General features: G+C 40.8%; 1 protein-coding gene across 1 annotated transcript; it reads right to left on the bottom strand.

Annotated features, from left to right (window-relative positions):
* Positions 1-2,350: 2,350 nt before the first annotated feature.
* LOC139459442 (probable glutamate receptor) lies at positions 2,351-16,511 on the bottom strand. The gene is made up of 12 exons (XM_071240890.1): positions 16,445-16,511; positions 13,808-13,989; positions 12,978-13,125; positions 12,015-12,184; positions 11,400-11,500; positions 11,035-11,122; positions 9,972-10,359; positions 9,400-9,617; positions 9,022-9,284; positions 7,094-7,307; positions 6,526-6,588; positions 2,351-2,878 (listed from the first exon to the last, which is right to left on the bottom strand). The coding sequence occupies exons 1-12, from the start codon at positions 16,509-16,511 to the stop codon at positions 2,351-2,353; spliced, it is 2,430 nt and encodes an 809-aa protein (XP_071096991.1).
* Between the last annotated feature and the right edge of the window lie 1,357 nt (positions 16,512-17,868).

Below are 17,868 nucleotides of genomic sequence, written 5' to 3'. Positions count from 1 at the left end.
CGATGCCTACTATGCTAATTTGCTTCATTGCCTGGGAGATTCTTTCAAAGTAAACTGGCGAGGAATGCTGACTGCTGGAGCTGTAATACCGCATGACAATACCTCTTCTGACACCTCTAGACTTGCTCGCCAGACCTGGCACAAAGTGATCTCTACCTGTTTTCTAAAGCGGTATGACCTCAAAGCTGCCGTGAGTTTCTCGAGGTGGCTTCAGAAAACTACTTCCTGACTGGAATAGAAAAATTTCACTATCGATGTTAGAAGTGTATTGAAAAGCAGGGAAATTATGTTGATAAATATATTAAAACACAACCAATGATTGCCGTAAAAGGCGACTATACTTGTCGTGAGAGGCGACAAACGGGATCGGGTGGTCGGGCTCGCTGACTTGGTCGCTGATGCATGTCATCGATCCGAATATTATGGATCGATGCTCATGATATTCATTATTTACAGACCGCCGTCGTATAGCTGGAATATTTCTGAGTGCGGCGTTAAACAAACAAAAACATTGGTCAGTTTGGCCCCACAATGCACTTGTTGAATGTTCAGTGTCGCGTGAACTCGTAAACTGAGCCAAATGTATAATAAACATAAATTCAAATCCAACTTATTGTTTCCTGGATTTGGTTAATGACATACAATACGGAAAATAAAATGTGACCTATTTAACCCTAAACTACACATGTTTTGGTTTTTTATTTTGTTAACGTAATGGTACGGGCACTTAAGTGGAACAGACCGTCAGCTTTGTTCGAGGATTTTCAATTTATGGCGCAGATCATTACAGAGTTGATTTTAAGCACATGTTCATTAAAACACAAGATTTGTCTTAAATTCTGCATCTTAGAAAAAACAAACATCTTTGCTCTACCCTGATGTGTAGTGTAATAAAGTATAGTTTTGCCCGAGGATTTAAAACTTCGAAGGGTCCTCGTGCTTTTACTATGATAGTTCAGGGCAAAACTGCACTTTACTATAATGCATATTTGGGTAGAGCAGATTTTAGTTCTTAATTACAACTAGTGCTAGTGGCATGGTCGAGGGATTCCTAGAGTCAAGGGAGGACAGTGTGGAACTGAAGTGGAGCAAACTCTCCCCTGACATGGGTGCCAAGACATAGACATTTTTAGACTCATCTCAAATCCAGCATACATTCATTGCCTGAATAGATGTAGCCCTTAAGTAGTGGGATGTGTATCGTACAATATAACACTGCAGGGAGGATAAACCATAAGGGGAGCAGCCGCAAGTGGTTTATTTTCCCTGCAGTGTTTCATATTAGTTATACAAGGACTGCGAGACGTTTATTTCTTATATGAGATATCAACAATATTTACCCGTTTTTAAAAATAAATAAATGATGACTCCCCCAACAGAACCCGACCACGGCAATATCGGACAAGTTCATTTTATGCACAGGTGGGTTTTTCTCGCACATTCTCACAATCCCCACGTCGATTATCTGTACCTTTTCTCCCAATTCCGATTGTCATATCTCTCCCGCTTTTGGATGCGATCATTCGGCCATCACGTTTTTCTGCGTTGCTCAGCTACATCTGAGAAGAACAATTTGCTAGACATTCACCATTATACGAAGTCATCAAGTTGCGAGCTCATGTTCCTTGTGACCTATCGCGTAGCTGTTGCTACTTTAGAATAAACCTAGGTAATATATTTGGTATTTCCTACCACGTCCACAGCTGTAGCTTGCGGCTCATGCGAAAACTGTAGAACCAATATTTAAGGAAGTGGGGTACATACACGTTATGACTATATACATATAAGCCTAACTACACAGTGAGACTTCTATTTTAGCGCCATTAGGGAGGTCATACAAAATGCGTAGGGTAGATAGTATTCTTCATTACCACTCACAATGTCCATAATACGTGAAATAATAGTGTGGTACGGCATAATGAATATACTCTTAAAAAACACTATACATCAGGATTGCAACTGGTTTTTTTTTCGAGTTTAGATTTCATAAATATTATAAATAGTGGAATGTATACTTTAGGTAATATTATTGCTGTACAATATGCACTTAACAAAAACAGGTGCAAAGACGTCCGGGGTAGGTGGAAAGTCAATAACCATTGTGGCCTCCACGAGTTGCTATCACCTCATGGCAGTGACTGCCCATAGACGCGAATAACAGCCCTGGGGATGTTTTGCCACTCCTGCTCTTGCGCAACAAACAGTTCATGAAGTGTCTGTGGCGGTGGTTGACGTTGACGGACACGACGATCCAGCACGTCCCACATATGTTCAATAGGGGACAAGTCTGGCGAGCGGACAGGCCAGGGTAGCGTAGGTACGTTGCGATGTGGGGTCTGGCGTTGTCCTGTTAAAAGATGCCGCCATTGGCGTTGATGAAGGGAACAAGGTGGCGATGCAGAATCTCGTCTCGGTAGCGTAGACCATTCAGAGCACCATCCACTCTCACATGTGTTGCCCGGCCTCCGTGATGAATGCCTCCGCACATCATGACGCTTCCCCATCCAAAACGACCCACTTGCTGAACGCAATCTTCAGCGTAACGTTCGTTGCGACGTCGGTACACACGGGCACGTCCATCAGCACGTCTCAGCAGAAAACGGGATTCGTCTGTGAACAGAACACGTTTCCATCTTGCTTGAGGACATGTGACTCTCTGACGACACCACTGCAGACGTTCACGGAGGTGATGCGGCGTCAGGATGTTACGCCGCACGGGTCTCCTGGCTAGAATACCGGCTGTTCTCAGAATAGTCTGATCAGATATTCGACGCAGTCCCGGTACTTGTGCGGCTGTTGACGTCGCCTGAAACGGTCCCACACCCGGATGTAGCGACCTTGGCCCGCCGTTGTAACGCGAGGTCGTCCTGACCTTGGCCTGTCACGAACGTTACAGGTAGTGTTGTAATGTCTCCACAAGTTAGAGATGGTCAATCTGGTCATACCCATTAACTGCACCATATGCTGTTGTGTTTCATCCGCTTGCAGTCTGCCGATGGCGTTGTGACGTTCTGCTTCTGAAAGACGTGGCATTTTAACAGAGGAATTGTCACTACAGTTCAGAAAATTGCATGCTGCACGTTTCTGGCATTGCAGCTGCGTTTGGGCGAATTGCTCCGTCGCGACGTCACAACATTACTTTTCGGGCATCCTGCATGTTTACTCGAAAATTAAATGAAATTTAATGATTATGTAAGAAATGAAATGGAATTTCTACAAAAACGGGTCCAGTGTCATAAAATTTATGCATGTATAGCTTCTTCTTTTAAAGAGTATATTAACTCAGTATGTCACATACAATCAACTCTTTCATTGGTCACATAAGTTTCTAATTGGAATATATAATTGGAACTTCTTGATGATGTCTGAAGACACTGGTTCTCATAATAGCTGCAAATGATGACAGGTTTAATGATGGTTTAAGTCCATGCAGTTAGAAATGATTTATGAATGTATAAACCTAAAACATACTGTATAATAAACGTCAACGGAAGAAAATAGCCACCCTTGATTATTCCACGAAACAGATTACATAAAAAGCAAAAGAGAAGTGAGATTTAAATGAATTGGTCGCTGAAAATCCTTGATGGCACTAGGTGTTCACGAAAAGAGTAAACATATCCTTCCCCAAAGGTAGCATCCGCCACTCACACGATTTGCAAAACAAAGCATGCGTTTGTTGCCTGACAATTTGTGTTTGTTGCCTGACAATTTGTGTTTGTTGCCTGACAATTTGTGTTTGTTGCCTGACAATTTGTATTTGTTCCCTGGCAGTTTGTGTTTGTTGCCTGACAATTTGTGTTTGTTGCCTGACAATTTGTGTTTGTTGCCTGACAATTTGTATTTGTTGCCTGACAATTTGTGTTTGTTGCCTGACAGTTTGTGTTTGTTGCCTCACAATGTGTGCTTGTTGCCTGGCAGTTTGTGTTTGTTGCCTGACAATTTGTGTTTGTTGCCTGACAGTTTGTGTTTTTTGCCTGACAATTTGTGTTTGTTGCCTGACGGTTTGTGTTTGTTTCCTGACAATTTGTGTTTGTTGCCTGACAATTTGTATTTGTTGCCTGACAATTTGTGTTTGTTGCCTGACAGTTTGTGTTTGTTGCCTCACAATGTGTGCTTGTTGCCTGGCAGTTTGTGTTTGTTGCCTGACAATTTGTGTTTGTTGCCTGACAGTTTGTGTTTTTTGCCTGACAATTTGTGTTTGTTGCCTGACGGTTTGTGTTTGTTGCCTGACAATTTGTGTTTGTTGCCTGACAGTTTGTGTTTGTTACCTGCCAGTTTGTGTTTGTTGCCTGACAATTTGTGTTTGTTGCCTGACAGTTTGTGTTTTTTGCCTGACAATTTGTGTTTGTTGCCTGACGGTTTGTGTTTGTTTCCTGACAATTTGTGTTTGTTGCCTGACAGTTTGTATTTGTTACCTGCCAGTTTGTGTTTGTTGCCTGACAATTTGTGTTTGTTGCCTGACAATTTGTGTTTGTTGCCTGACAGTTTGTGTTTGTTGCCTGACAATTTGTGTTTGTTGCCTGACAATTTGTGTTTGTTGCCTGCCAGTTTGTGTTTGTTGCCTGCCAGTTTGTGTTTGTTGCCTGACAATTTGTGTTTGTTGCCTGACAATTTGTGTTCGTTGCCTGACAATTTGTGTTCGTTGCCTGACAATTTGTGTTTGTTGCCTGACAGTTTGTGTTTGTTGCCTGACAATGTGTGTTTGTTGCCTGACAATTTGTGTTTGTTGCCTGACAATTTGTGTTTGTTGCCTGACAATTTGTGTTTGGTGCCTGACAATTTGTGTTTGTTGCCTCACAATGTGTGCTTGTTGCCTGGCAGTTTGTGTTTGTTGCCTGACAATTTGTGTTTGTTGCCTGACAGTTTGTGTTTTTTGCCTGACAATTTGTGTTTGTTGCCTGACAGTTTGTGTTTGTTTCCTGACAATTTGTGTTTGTTGCCTGACAATTTGTGTTTGTTGCCTGCCAGTTTGTGTTTGTTGCCTGACAATTTGTGTTTGTTGCCTGCCAGTTTGTGTTTGTTGCCTGACAATTTGTGTTTGTTGCCTGACAATTTGTGTTTGTTGCCTCACAATTTGTGTTTGTTGCCTGACAGTTTGTGTTTGTTGCCTGACAATTTGAGTATGTTGCCTGACAATTTGAGTTTGTTGCCTGACAATTTGTGTTCGTTGCCTGACAGTTTGTGTTTGTTGCCTGACAATTTGAGTTTGTTGCCTGACAATTTGTGTTTGTTGCCTGACAATTTGTGTTTGTTGCCTGACAATTTGTGTTCGTTGCCTGACAGTTTGAGTTTGTTGCCTGACAATTTGTGTTTGCTGCCTGACAGTTTGTGTTTGTTGCCTGACAGTTTGTGTTTGTTGCCTGACAATTTGTGTTTGTTGCCTGACAATTTGTGTTTGTTGCCTGACAGTTTGTGTTTGTTGCCTGACAATTTGTGTTTGTTGCCTGACAATTTGTGTTTGTTGCCTGACAATTTGTGTTTGTTGCCTGTTGTACTCCTGCCATGCGAAGACGGCAAGTGATAAACCAGAAATCCAGGTACTTCACAGCGCATAAAACAATATGTTAATTTTGAATGACGTTTCTTGTGAACAAGGGCAGATATCCTGCTGTTTATAAGTAAAGAAAGAAGTATGTTCGTTTTGCAACACAATAGGGGCAACTAACAACGCGTATGCTGAGCGTGTGTTTACATGCTTGTGACGCTGAATACGATTACGTGCATATATCCTATATGCATGGGTCGGTGTAGGGTTCTCGGTAGGAAGTGACAACATGGAGTCGAGGGCGTGAGGTGTATACAAGTGTGCTTTATACAGGTAAACACATACATACAAGAAGCACTATGTGCCATTTCAGCACATCGTGGTAGTAGTTATTCTTTGTGCCCCGGAGCACCTAGCCTAACCCTAGCTAGGCTAAGGGTAAGGCCTTCCTCGTTTTTCGTCTCTGGACCAAGTCTTTTACATCAAAGGACATATGACATGGATTTAATAATTAATATAAACAACAGTAAATAATCAGTGACAGCTGCACAGCTCGTTCAGGATGGCTGACAATCAGTGTACAATGTATAATGGGGATATCAACATTTGAGATTAGTATTTTATAAGTAATGGCAGTTAAGATTCCAGACATATACAGTTTATGGCTATAATGTAATTAGCCTTTGTTCATCCAGGCAAAGGTTGTCCCAAATCGGCCGCTATAACACAGTTTTCACGTCTCGACCCAGATATATCTTATGTAGTTGAATCAGCATAATTGATAAATGCTACTGAGCTTATGATGATGATGATGGGGGACTTTAGTCCACCAGCAGAAACATCAACCCAGTTCAAATACAAAACGTTAACGCCAGAGAATAACCAGTCTCGACCATCTGCCGAAATAGATTCAAGTGAGCCGAAACTGCATATCGGTGACAATGAAATAAATGGATCACTGAAAATCAGTGAGGACACCAGGTTCGCAAAAAGGGTAAGCATGTTCTGCCCCACCGGTAGCGACCGGCGCGACTCACAATTTGCCGAAATAAGTATGCAATTTTGTTGCTTGCTGCCGCACAGTACTCCGGCAGAGTAATCTGCAGAGAAACAGATTTTAGTGAAAAAGGCAAACACACTTAAGAAATTACCAACAATGTTAGTTTGACCTTATTCACGACATTTTGACATCGCAGCCGTCTCCAATTGATGCCATGTATCAAGTTTCAATGATATCCAGTAAATGCTTCTTGAAAATCAACTTTTGAAACTTAAGAACACCATAGTGACAAACATAGTGTAAGCAGAAAGCACAGAGCTGACACTTAATGTTACAGAAGATTCCCTTTAACTTGCTTATCTAACTATTGTTGATGTTTTCAGCAAGCATCACTGTTGAACACAAAGGAAGTAATAAATAATGCCGGAGGAAAATGTAAGTGTTCACTCCCTTGTGCTGACAAACCATGAGTTGGCCGTATCCCGGCAGCGAAGAAATACACGACTGATGTCAGCTACACACAAACTTGATTGATTGGGTTTCCCTTTAGCCAATTGGAAAACAAGGAGATGACTGCAGGCGAAGCTGATTTATCTATTACATACTTTCTGTTTTATATTATACCAAACAATCTCTGCCACCAGGATCATGGAACTACATAGCAATCCCACTCCCACAGCAATGAAGATACTCTGGATCTTGACCAGTGACACAGCTTTAGGGTTGTGGTCTTCTTCTGAACATCCTTCATCTTCAATGGGTGGAAACCATTCTTGGTAGGTTCGTTGCAGGATCCCACTGTCGCTGAGAAGGTACATGCTGGTGATGACAAGATTAAACATATTACTTCAAGAGGTGGTTACAATCGACCTAAATACAAAATATAATTTGTCACACATCCATGTTTTAAGGAGATTGACTTCTTTTGTTTGTTTGATTTACTTTTGGAGGTTTGAAACGTTTAAATATGTGCAAAAGTTAACAATTACAAAATTAGTTTTATATATCACCTGAAGCGTACAATGAGTGAGTGAGTGAGTGAGTGAGTGAGTGAGTATGGTTTTACGCCGCTTTTAGCAATATTCCCGCAATATCACGGTGAGGGACACCAGAAATGGGCTTCACACATTGTACCCATGTTGGGAATCGAACCCGGGTCTTCGGCGTGACGAGCGAACGCTTTAACCACTAGGCTACCCGACAGCGCCAAGCGTACAATGAACTGTCTCGGACTCTGCTTTCGGAGAAGATTTCTTATGATTAAGCTTCTGTGTTTTCAGATTATTTGAGAGTGTTTTGGTTATTGGATGCACAGACATTGTAATTGTAGGTTTCAAACGTTCAAATGTCTGCTCAGTTAATACCATAACACTTGGAAAATATGAAAACACATGATTGACATATTTATTGACATTTTTAGTTTTCTATAACTTTGAGTATAATTTGGTAAAGAGTGAGTGAGTGATTCTGATTTTAAACCGCTTGTAGCAATATTCCAGCAATATCACGGCGGGGACACCAGAAATGGGCTTCACATACTGTACCCATATCGGAATCGAACCCGGGTCTTCGGTGTTACGAGCGAGCGCTTTAACCACCAGGCTACACGACCGCCCGTAATTTGGTAAAAAGTTTTCCATGGGAAAATACTTCTTGTATTATGATTTAAGGACACACCTCACATGCATACATTTTAGGTTCGAATTACCATGGTAAGCTGACACAAATGTCTTGAAGTTTTAACCCTAATGAGAGATTGCCAAGATTTGTGCAAAGTTCAAAATGTTTGGGATAACATTCTTGTATTTTGAAATCACATAGGACAGGGCATCCTAATGACATAACATGTCATTAACAGAATCAAAGGGATCTATAGTAATTCTACAGTAAATACTCATTAAAATCAGATCTTAGTTCTCGCTGTCGCTAAACAAAGATCTGAGGACATTCCATTACGGGTCACGTCAGAACGACCTTTCATCCGACCAATCAAAGGGCCGCTTACCAGATCATGAAAGTGACAGTCGGAATGTCTTTTCTAATCATGCAACCACGAAAACGTTAACACGGGGTATTCCGAACGACAGTTACGGCCCGTATCTCTCGCTTCCGTGGGATAAACATTTGACCGGAGGAGGCGTTGCACAGTACGTGGGAAGTACTGCCTTGCAATCGCAACCATATATTAGACTTTCTGAAATGGAATTCGCCAGGTTGAAACGAGTACCGTAAAGCTCGAGGAAGCTGCTTTATAATTGAGGTCGACTTCTTGTTAGTCGTTTCAGTGGTCGGTCGAAGTTCGCGAAAGGTCGTTCTGACGTGACCCGTAATGGGATGTCCTCAGATCTTTGTTAAGCGGCAGCGAGAACTTAGATATGGTTTTTATTAGATTGATACTGTCTTAAGTGGCGAAAAAACTAAACTCAGTCCGTCACTTGACATCCCCAAAGTGGCTCGAAATATACGAAAGATGTGGACTGTCCAGTAATATCAATTCTTTCCTGTCGAATCGGATTCATCTACAGGATCATACCTCTTTTGGAAATCTGTCTTGAATGGGGACGACTTTGGAAGATGGAAAGCCGTAAAACTATTTTCAAATGTGGTGTCAATCACTTTTAATTTGCAGCTTGAATTGCCTATGGCTGAAAGAAATATGCCTCCTATATGAGCGTATTTTCCCTCCCATACTTTTTGCAGGTGCTTGGTTGCGTTGGTGCTGAATACATCAGGGTCTCTGGTGGATAAGTCTTGAACTCTAAGTTTGATTGTCACGTGGTCTGGCTGCTTTGAATTCTGAAATTAAGAATAAAGTAGATTTACGTTATAAAAGTGCTAATATGACTAATTTAGTCATTGGGGCTAATATTTATACAGCCTTTTCTTTCGTAATAATGTCCTCGTCGTTTACCTGCAAAAGGTTTTCAGTGATGCTTGATTTGTCATAGCCTATTTTGTAATCTTCTCTGGCTGTCAACTCAGCCATATTGGAAAATGGTGGCTTTTCTGATTTGACCGCAAATGTTGCCACTATGGTCCCACAGTAGACAGCAGAAATAATGGTTGTAAACATCCACCATGTCGCTACAAGAATCCGCTCTGAGTCATGTGTTGATCTAATGGTTGATCCTGTACCAAAAAAACAACCTTATATATAATACACCTTTCACATCACATACAGTGAAAGTCCTAATTACTGTCTGGACGTCTATTTTGTTTAAAATGGCACTACTTTAATCAAAGGATTTTAGCGTAATCAATCCATATATTTATGTGAACAATTCCACTCGGACCAGTACTTAATTAGGATTCGCTGAAGTGTTTATGACACCTTCTGTTACAATATGCCATATATAAAAAGGATACAAGTAAGATGGAACAGTCATTTCTTAAATGAACTTCGTAGTGTATAAAAAGAATAAATGAAAATAGTTATTGGATACCAAAGGTGTTGATGATATGAGTTTTTACATATTTTATCACCTTGCTTAAACATGGCTCCAAAAATTTCAAATGTTGTGGATGTAGTGGTCTGTATTTTCCAGTCGCCTGGTGGACGCTTGTTTTCTGGTCGGATATTTTGGTGAATACTCTTGTCTTTTGAAGTCACATGAAAATTAAATTGGTCCTTAATATGAAGTAATCTTACAAAGGACAGGAAGATTACACACGCGATCACTGACACACCAAAAATTACAAAGACATAAAGTTGGAATGGTCTGAGAAAGATCAGGAGATCGTCCTCGACAACATCCTCCTCTTTCTTGTAAATTATCATTTGTTTTCCTTCAGCTACAGGAGGCAGGATGTAATCAGCAACTGCAGTGCGGTCACTGTGGATAGTTAAGATGTCCGATGCCAAATCAGCCTCCTGCAATGATCAAATTTAATGTGTTCTAAAATCAACAATAAACACAATGTTTATAGAATATAATCATTCATGAATACTATTCAACCACTTTGTCCTGTTATGATTGTGAAAAAAAATCATTATTAACCGAGTGTTTCCGTATCATAACTATCATATATGATGAATAAACGTTGTATTATGTGTGGTTATGATGCTAAAGTGCCTGAGGCAAGGTCTATCTCCTACCACAAATATATGTTGTAAAAACTACAGTAAACTACGGCTATAACGAACACGCTTATAACGAACTGACGGATATAACGAACTTACATTTTTGGTCCCGACTATTTGCTGTTGTTAAACTGTATATATGCTTATAACGAACTACGGTTATAACTAAAATTAGTAGTCCCTTTGAGTTCGTTAGAACCGTACTTTACTGTATAATGAATGCACTAAGTATGTTATAATAGAGTGTGTTATGACTGTGAATGCCTACTTGATTCTGACAGGGTCATTCACTAAAATTACTGAAACACGTAATCGTAATTTCTTTCAACAACTTATCCAGCTATGATTCTCAAAAGCTGTAGGCATAAGGTTTATAAGTACCGGAGAATAGCAACAGTCGATGCCGACGGAGTATGATAACGCAAAATCAGTACGAGAAAGTGGGTATCATCTGCCACACCTTACCCTTCTCTGCAGCATCCCTAATAGTCCTGTCCAAGAACCATTAATGTTACTGCCCCAATCATCTTCTCGTGGTGGTATAATCCTGTAACTTTTTTAATAAGATTATGTTATAATACTTGGTAGGAATGCTTGACATACTTGTTACAATGGAAAGTAAAATGATTAATTGAAGTTTATATAAATACATGTGTGAGTAATAATTAGTGTTGTTTGTTTAATAGATAAATAATGACATGGCACTGTGATCCGGAGGAATTGTGTGAATTAACTATCAACTATCCTAGTTTATTGAAGAGAACCAAAACTTGCTTTAAGACTGCTCGTACAACATGTGACTGTACCAGGTGTTTCGCGAATAAGCCTACCTGAAATTCATAGCTTCTGCAAGCAGGTTCAATACACTGAAAGGAAATCCAAACAGCTTCCTCTTATTAACTATCACGTAGCCATGGCCAAAGGTGTTGTCCTGCAGGTATAAATGACAGCCACATGGTAACAAATTACAAGCATGGATCTTGAGCAGAACATGGGATGTGGAGACGGTTTATGAGTGCGCATCCCCACTTTTAAGCATTTATAACATTTAGACGTTATACAGGTGTTCCCGAACAATAAGTGTGAACGTTATTGGAGATGCGAGTTCAGCAATGTAAATTACTTGTGTTTCCAATGAAGTAACCATCACACAATGCACTTCCCCTTTTCTAGATTGAAACTTCGCTCTTGAAGTACCAGCAGACAGGTACGAAAATGGCAATATGGATGGATGGAAGCACAACACCAGTTGTGCCGTTTGTAACAATTTCTGCTGATTTACTGTTATCCAATGAGGTATAACACAAACCATTCATGTTCAATTTCCTGGGAAATAATTTGTATAGCCACCCTCGTTACAGTAGCAAGTTGCTACCACGTTTACCATTATCCATTGTCACCAACATTTCATTTTCAGTTTAACAAAAGTACTACTCTGAGTAAACCTTCATGACGACAGTAAGTTGTCGACCGTTGTAACCAAATTTGACATTGGGGAACACTTCTCCAGGATTTGTCACTGTCTCACTTGACAGAGCCACGTCTGTGAAAGCACGTCCATTGGGGTGAAACATCAGTGTCCACATCTTTGGCTTTGAAGAATGTCCCTGGTATCAAAAAGATAAGGTAAATATTTATTTAATAAATATGACATTTTTGGCTATTCCTTTGTAATACCTCTATTAAGAATCTTGCAATTCCATTGGTTAATCCGTACCACATGACGAAACTATACATGTAAATCATGGTCCAATGTCCTTCTGCGGCCTCCTGCGGCCTCCTGCGGCCTTGGTCCGGTCAGACCAATTCAGGGGTCGGGTCCTTGGGTCCCTCTTATAATTGACCTGACCAAGAGTAATTATTTGTATATTGTATGTGATGTTGGCGATTCTGTGGCGTCAAACATGACTTATGCTATCAGCCAATGACATAAGAACCTCAATTATATATATTTTTAGTGGACACGTCAACCTTTGTGTAAATAACCGAGCCTGCATTTGTTTACGATATATTTGATTAAAATGACATCTCTTTTGGTATATTCATGTCGTACGTACCCTGTTGAGATTTCACCAAAGCCTCTGTGTCATCAAACTAATTTGATATTTTAGGGTCCAATGGAACCTTTATTCAAACAATCTTCGAATCTGGAGCAGGCAAATAGGTCTTGACAACGATCAAAGTCGTCGAGACTTGGCAGCACTCAATTACGTAGGTCGCACCAGTAGTTCCCGTTCACTTACTATTTAGGGGGCACAATATTCACGGGGTGCAAAGATATTTCTGGTCCCGATCCCTTGGTGTCCCTGTGATTAAGTATGAATGATATAGACACTTTCCAACATGTGATATCTTGAGGCTATGGTCCAACACCCAAATTCTGTTGTTGAAACTGTAACTCACCTGACTTGACGGGAGTTCCAGCAACGCCACATTCTCCAAATGAATGTTGCTGTCCAGGAGTACAGGTAAGTCATCTGATTTCCCGACCACCAGCACCCGTGAAACGTGACACAAGTCGACTGAGGAGTTGGATCTTGTTCCACAGATGCAAGACTGGTGAAGGAAAGGTGATTGATTTGTCTCGATGTTTTAATAAAGACGTAAAAAAGGTATTTCAAGGTATAGTATCAAGTGAAAATGAGTGAGTGAGTGCGTTGGGTTTAACGCCGCTTTTAACATTATTCCAGTTATATCACGGCGTGTCAGCTTAATGTGGGAGGAAAGCCAGAAGTCATGCAGGTCTCAAACGTTTACCACTTCAGTGAAACCCACAAGCACGGGTATGGTGCTGACAAACCTAGAAACATCATTGAGGCGAACCGGGATTCGAACCCACAATCATAGGTTTCTGGCGTGCCCAAGGGACGCAACTCTGCACAGCGAATCGCGGCGCCTTAGACAACTGGGCCACACGTGCCCCCATCAAGTGAAAGAAAAAGGTAAACAATATCAAGAAAATATTAGCCACGAATGAACATTATTTACCTCCCTTCTTTGCACTTTCTTTTCATTGATGAACACATTTCTATTAATGTTTATGAAGTGATTGCAGACTCACGAAAGGAAATTGTATATGTAATAACATATTATACGGAAACACACATGATTATGTTCACAATCACAAAAGGCAATAACGTGAGTCAAATATGTGGGAGCAGAAATAAATGATAAATAAACATATTAATAATAATCTATTTTCTTAGAGACATAATTATGTACATGGTGTTTGACATACCAACTGACGTAGGACTGAAACAGTGGTAGTTGCGTCAAGGAGAAGCAGCACGTTGAGGTGGGGCTGGACCACATTATCCACATCTCTCAGGATTGTCATGAGGTGTTCCTCTGTGGAGAAGCTGATATCATAGTCCACATAGGAAATACCTGATGCTTCCAACGAGCGGCCAAAGTGTACACCTGAAACATAATATATGTACACTAGGGGACAAGAGAAAGAAATTAAACTAAACATCAAATGGCTACTATTTTCAATTAAATTGTTTATAATTAATCTCCAAAAATCAAACCTTTGATGAGTGTATTAGTGCAAATAAAATTTGATCGCAAAAATATTTCTCATTTACATCGAAAGTTCAAGAAAATCGCAATGATTATCCCTCGATTAACTCAGAAAGAGAAAGAACTCTGAGTATATTGCAGATATGGCATGACTATGTTGCCCGAACTTTCGGCAGTATCCGTGCTACAGTCGTCAGGTGGAAGTTGCTTCAGGCATACATAGCGCACAGTCGACATGACTGAGTTGTAGGCCATCAATCAAAAGCCACCAGGAACATATAATGTTACGCCTGCTCATCCCAGAAACAGATTCCTGACACTGATATCATCATCAGCAACTGGCCTTGGACATCCTGACAGCCACAAAGTGAATCAGGATCAACCGACCTTACCGACGAGTGGAAATGGCATGTCCAAACAGACGTCAGAGACGAAGACAAACCAGAACAGTGCAACAATGACACAACAGACACTGGCAGTGAGAACTGTACGCCCTAGTAATCCACGAGTGTCGATGGCAGACTTCATGTCCACTGACAAGGAGGAGAAGTCATTACACGCTATTGCGTCCATTGAAGACTGATCTGCTTGTGTTCGACGCCAACCACTATACACAACGTTACATCAACGAGGTTCTTCGTTCAGCAAAACCCCAAATCATGTCCAGCAAGACAACCTGAGACCAGGCACAGGACGAAGTGCGCGCGATGTTCTTCGGGTATTGCGTTGGCCAGCTCGGTCACCTGACACGTCACCCTTCGTGTACCTATGGGACCATATTGGACGTCAGATCAGACAATGGCAAGTTCTTCCTGTCAACAGATATGCACTCCAGGAGGAATTGCTTCAGATTCCAGTTCAAATCATCAGGAGCCTTACGTTCTCTGCTCATCATAGAGTAAGTGATTGATGGTTGTCTCGCCTTTGAATGTGTTTGTGACATTCGCAAACTGGTTGGGCTCATCATATCATCGGAATCGAACAATGGACTCTATCTTATGATTTTGAATAAATAAAATGGTAAAATTATTTCCATTATGAAGACATGACATTGCCCTTTCCATAATCATAAGGTTTCACTCCGAATATTGCCCATCCTTGTTATCTCTTGTCATGATATGGCTGGATCAGTGTCAACATTGACGTAAAGCAACGCCCACTGAGTATCTTGTAGATGTCAAAAGGCCACAAGGAATTACATCAATAACAAATTCTGACATGTGTTAGTCACTCATAAAAAAAATCATGTGTAACAACCAATATTTAGAATCTAGTTTGCGACTCTGGATCCTGTGTATAGTTTGACAAAAGGGGAAGAAAATCAATTAAACCCTTTGCCCGTCTTTGCCTGGGTATAAAATGTCAAACTTAGATTTGTTCCACACCTTTGGCAGCATCACAATCAGGGTCTGACATGCACGACCTGTCTTTATTTTGCTGTCAACCATCATAGGGCCACTGTTCAATAACGAATCTGTACGAAAAGGACATTTCTGTTAGACCCGTGAAGACCAATCCATACTTGCCGTAATAGGTGATAGGTGATTATGCTTGTCGTAAGAGGCGATTAACGGGATCGGGTGGTCAGTCTCGCTGACTTTGTTGATGCATGTCAGCGATCCCAATTGCATGGAACGATGCTCATGATATCAATCACTGGATTGTCTGGTCCAGACTCGATTTACAGCCCGCATCTTGAATGGGAACTTTCTCCTCGATAAAGTCATCAATGGCATAATGGAAATGACCAGAGCCTCCTCTAATCATCTCGAACAACTCTTCCGTCAAATAAAGAGTCCCCAGAAAATGTTTTGTTGCTCTTATTGAAGAAAACGAACTTGCAAAGTACTCGACAGTAATTGTTGTCGTAAGCAGTTATCCAATTCGGATGCGCGCTCGGGGAGTAGTTGCTTGGAGAGCACGTGGCCAGAATAGGGGCAAACAAAAAGTTTTTGAAAGTAGACATTCTCAGTGCAATCCTAAAATAACGGGTTGAAGATTCCGGGGTAGAATAGGTCTTTAGCAACCCATGCTTTCCGTAAAAGGTGATTATGCTTGTCGTAAGAGGCGATTAACGGGATCGGGTGGTCAGGCTCGCTGACTTGGTTGATGCATGTCAGCGATCCCAATTGCATGGAACGATGCTCATGATATCAATTACTGGATTGTATGGTCCAGACTCGATTTTTTACAGCCCGCAGTCATATACCTGGAATGTTGCGGAGTGCGGCGTTAAACAAAGCAACCACCCGATCCCGTTAGTCGCCTCTTACGACAAGCCTAGTCGCCCTGAAGCAACATGATAGCAAGTATACTTCCGTAATGAAATAGGCATGTACATCAAATGACTCACCTAGCTCCTGCTCACGCAAGACGAGAACGGACTGCCAGTTGAGAGAAATCAGAAGGTGCACCAGCATGACGTTGTGCTGTTACTGGCGATGGTAAACTTCTGAATAGTTTTACCATTGAATAAGTGCGGAGAGTTAATCATTTCAGAATTCCCATGTTATAATCAAGCAAGTTCTTAAATCGGGATGTCATCACGCTCTTGTCTTGTAGTTTTCTCAATCTGTCTATTTAGTTTTGGCCGTGGGTACACATATTATCATTCGTACACATAATTAATTGAAATTGTTGTGCAGGATGTCGGTAACAGTTGTAAGTAAAAAGCTCCGCATCAAACTATTGATAACTAGTTTAAATATGGACAGCGATTCTAGGAAACATTAAATTTGTTAATTTTATTGCTTTTGTGCCAATCAGCTACTGAAGTGACAGACAATATTTGCTTCATTATATAGATAGTATTGGAAGAATTCGACTGATGACAAACCCCATGTTTAATAAGTAGATTTTCAAACTTCACGAGGTCAATCATGCTAAATTGTTTCTACGTTTGTTCAAAACGTCATTAAAAGTAACCGGTGCCAGTCGGTGTATAACAACAAGAACTCTTCTGTAAACTTGTTATGTTATCTTTGCACAACATGCATATTTGTAAGAACTGAAATATCCCAATTATATATATCGACTTGATATCATCAATACAAAAAAAAATTGTTAACCGGCAATCTATGTATGCGTTTACATTTCAGACGACCGGCGAAGATAGAATGGGTCTTCAGCAACCCATGCTTGCCGTAATAGGTGATTATGCTTGTCGCAAGAGACGACTAACGGGATCGGGTGGTCAGGCTCGCTGACTTGGTTGATGCATGTCATCGATCACAATTGCAAGGATCGATGCTCATGATATTAATCACAGGATAGTGTGGTCCAGGCGCGATTATTTACAGACCGCCGTCATATAGCTGGGATATTGATGAGTCCGGCTTTAAACAAAACAACACACACACACACACACACACACACATATTCTGAGCTGATGGAATGTCTTTATTAGAGAGAAGGGAAAGTGCAGGAAAGTTTATAAAATATGTGGACGAGCAGAGCTTGAATCGCTTGAAGAGAGTTTGAGCAAAGAAAGTTCTCTCAAGCACTTACGGTAGTCTGAAAGAATAATGTGATGCCCTGTTCGTTGTCTCATTAGATGCAGGTGCCACCAATTAACAGCTGGAATATTGCTCTACAGCACACATGCATATTTTCAAGGACGGAAAATAACCCTATTCAATCAATCAATCAATCAGATTATTCGGTAATAAGGCCTCGGGCCCACGTACAGATATTTACTAGTTTCACATCAAGTGCTGCATGAAATAATATTTCCAGGTAAGAAGAATGAAGACAGATAGCATCTTTAACATAATTGGC

This window comes from Haliotis cracherodii, unplaced genomic scaffold, assembly GCF_022045235.1.
Source record: "Haliotis cracherodii isolate W230 unplaced genomic scaffold, xgHalCrac1.p SCAF_13, whole genome shotgun sequence".
Classification (NCBI taxonomy): domain Eukaryota; kingdom Metazoa; phylum Mollusca; class Gastropoda; order Lepetellida; family Haliotidae; genus Haliotis; species Haliotis cracherodii.
This window is presented reverse-complemented; position numbering and strand designations above follow the sequence as displayed.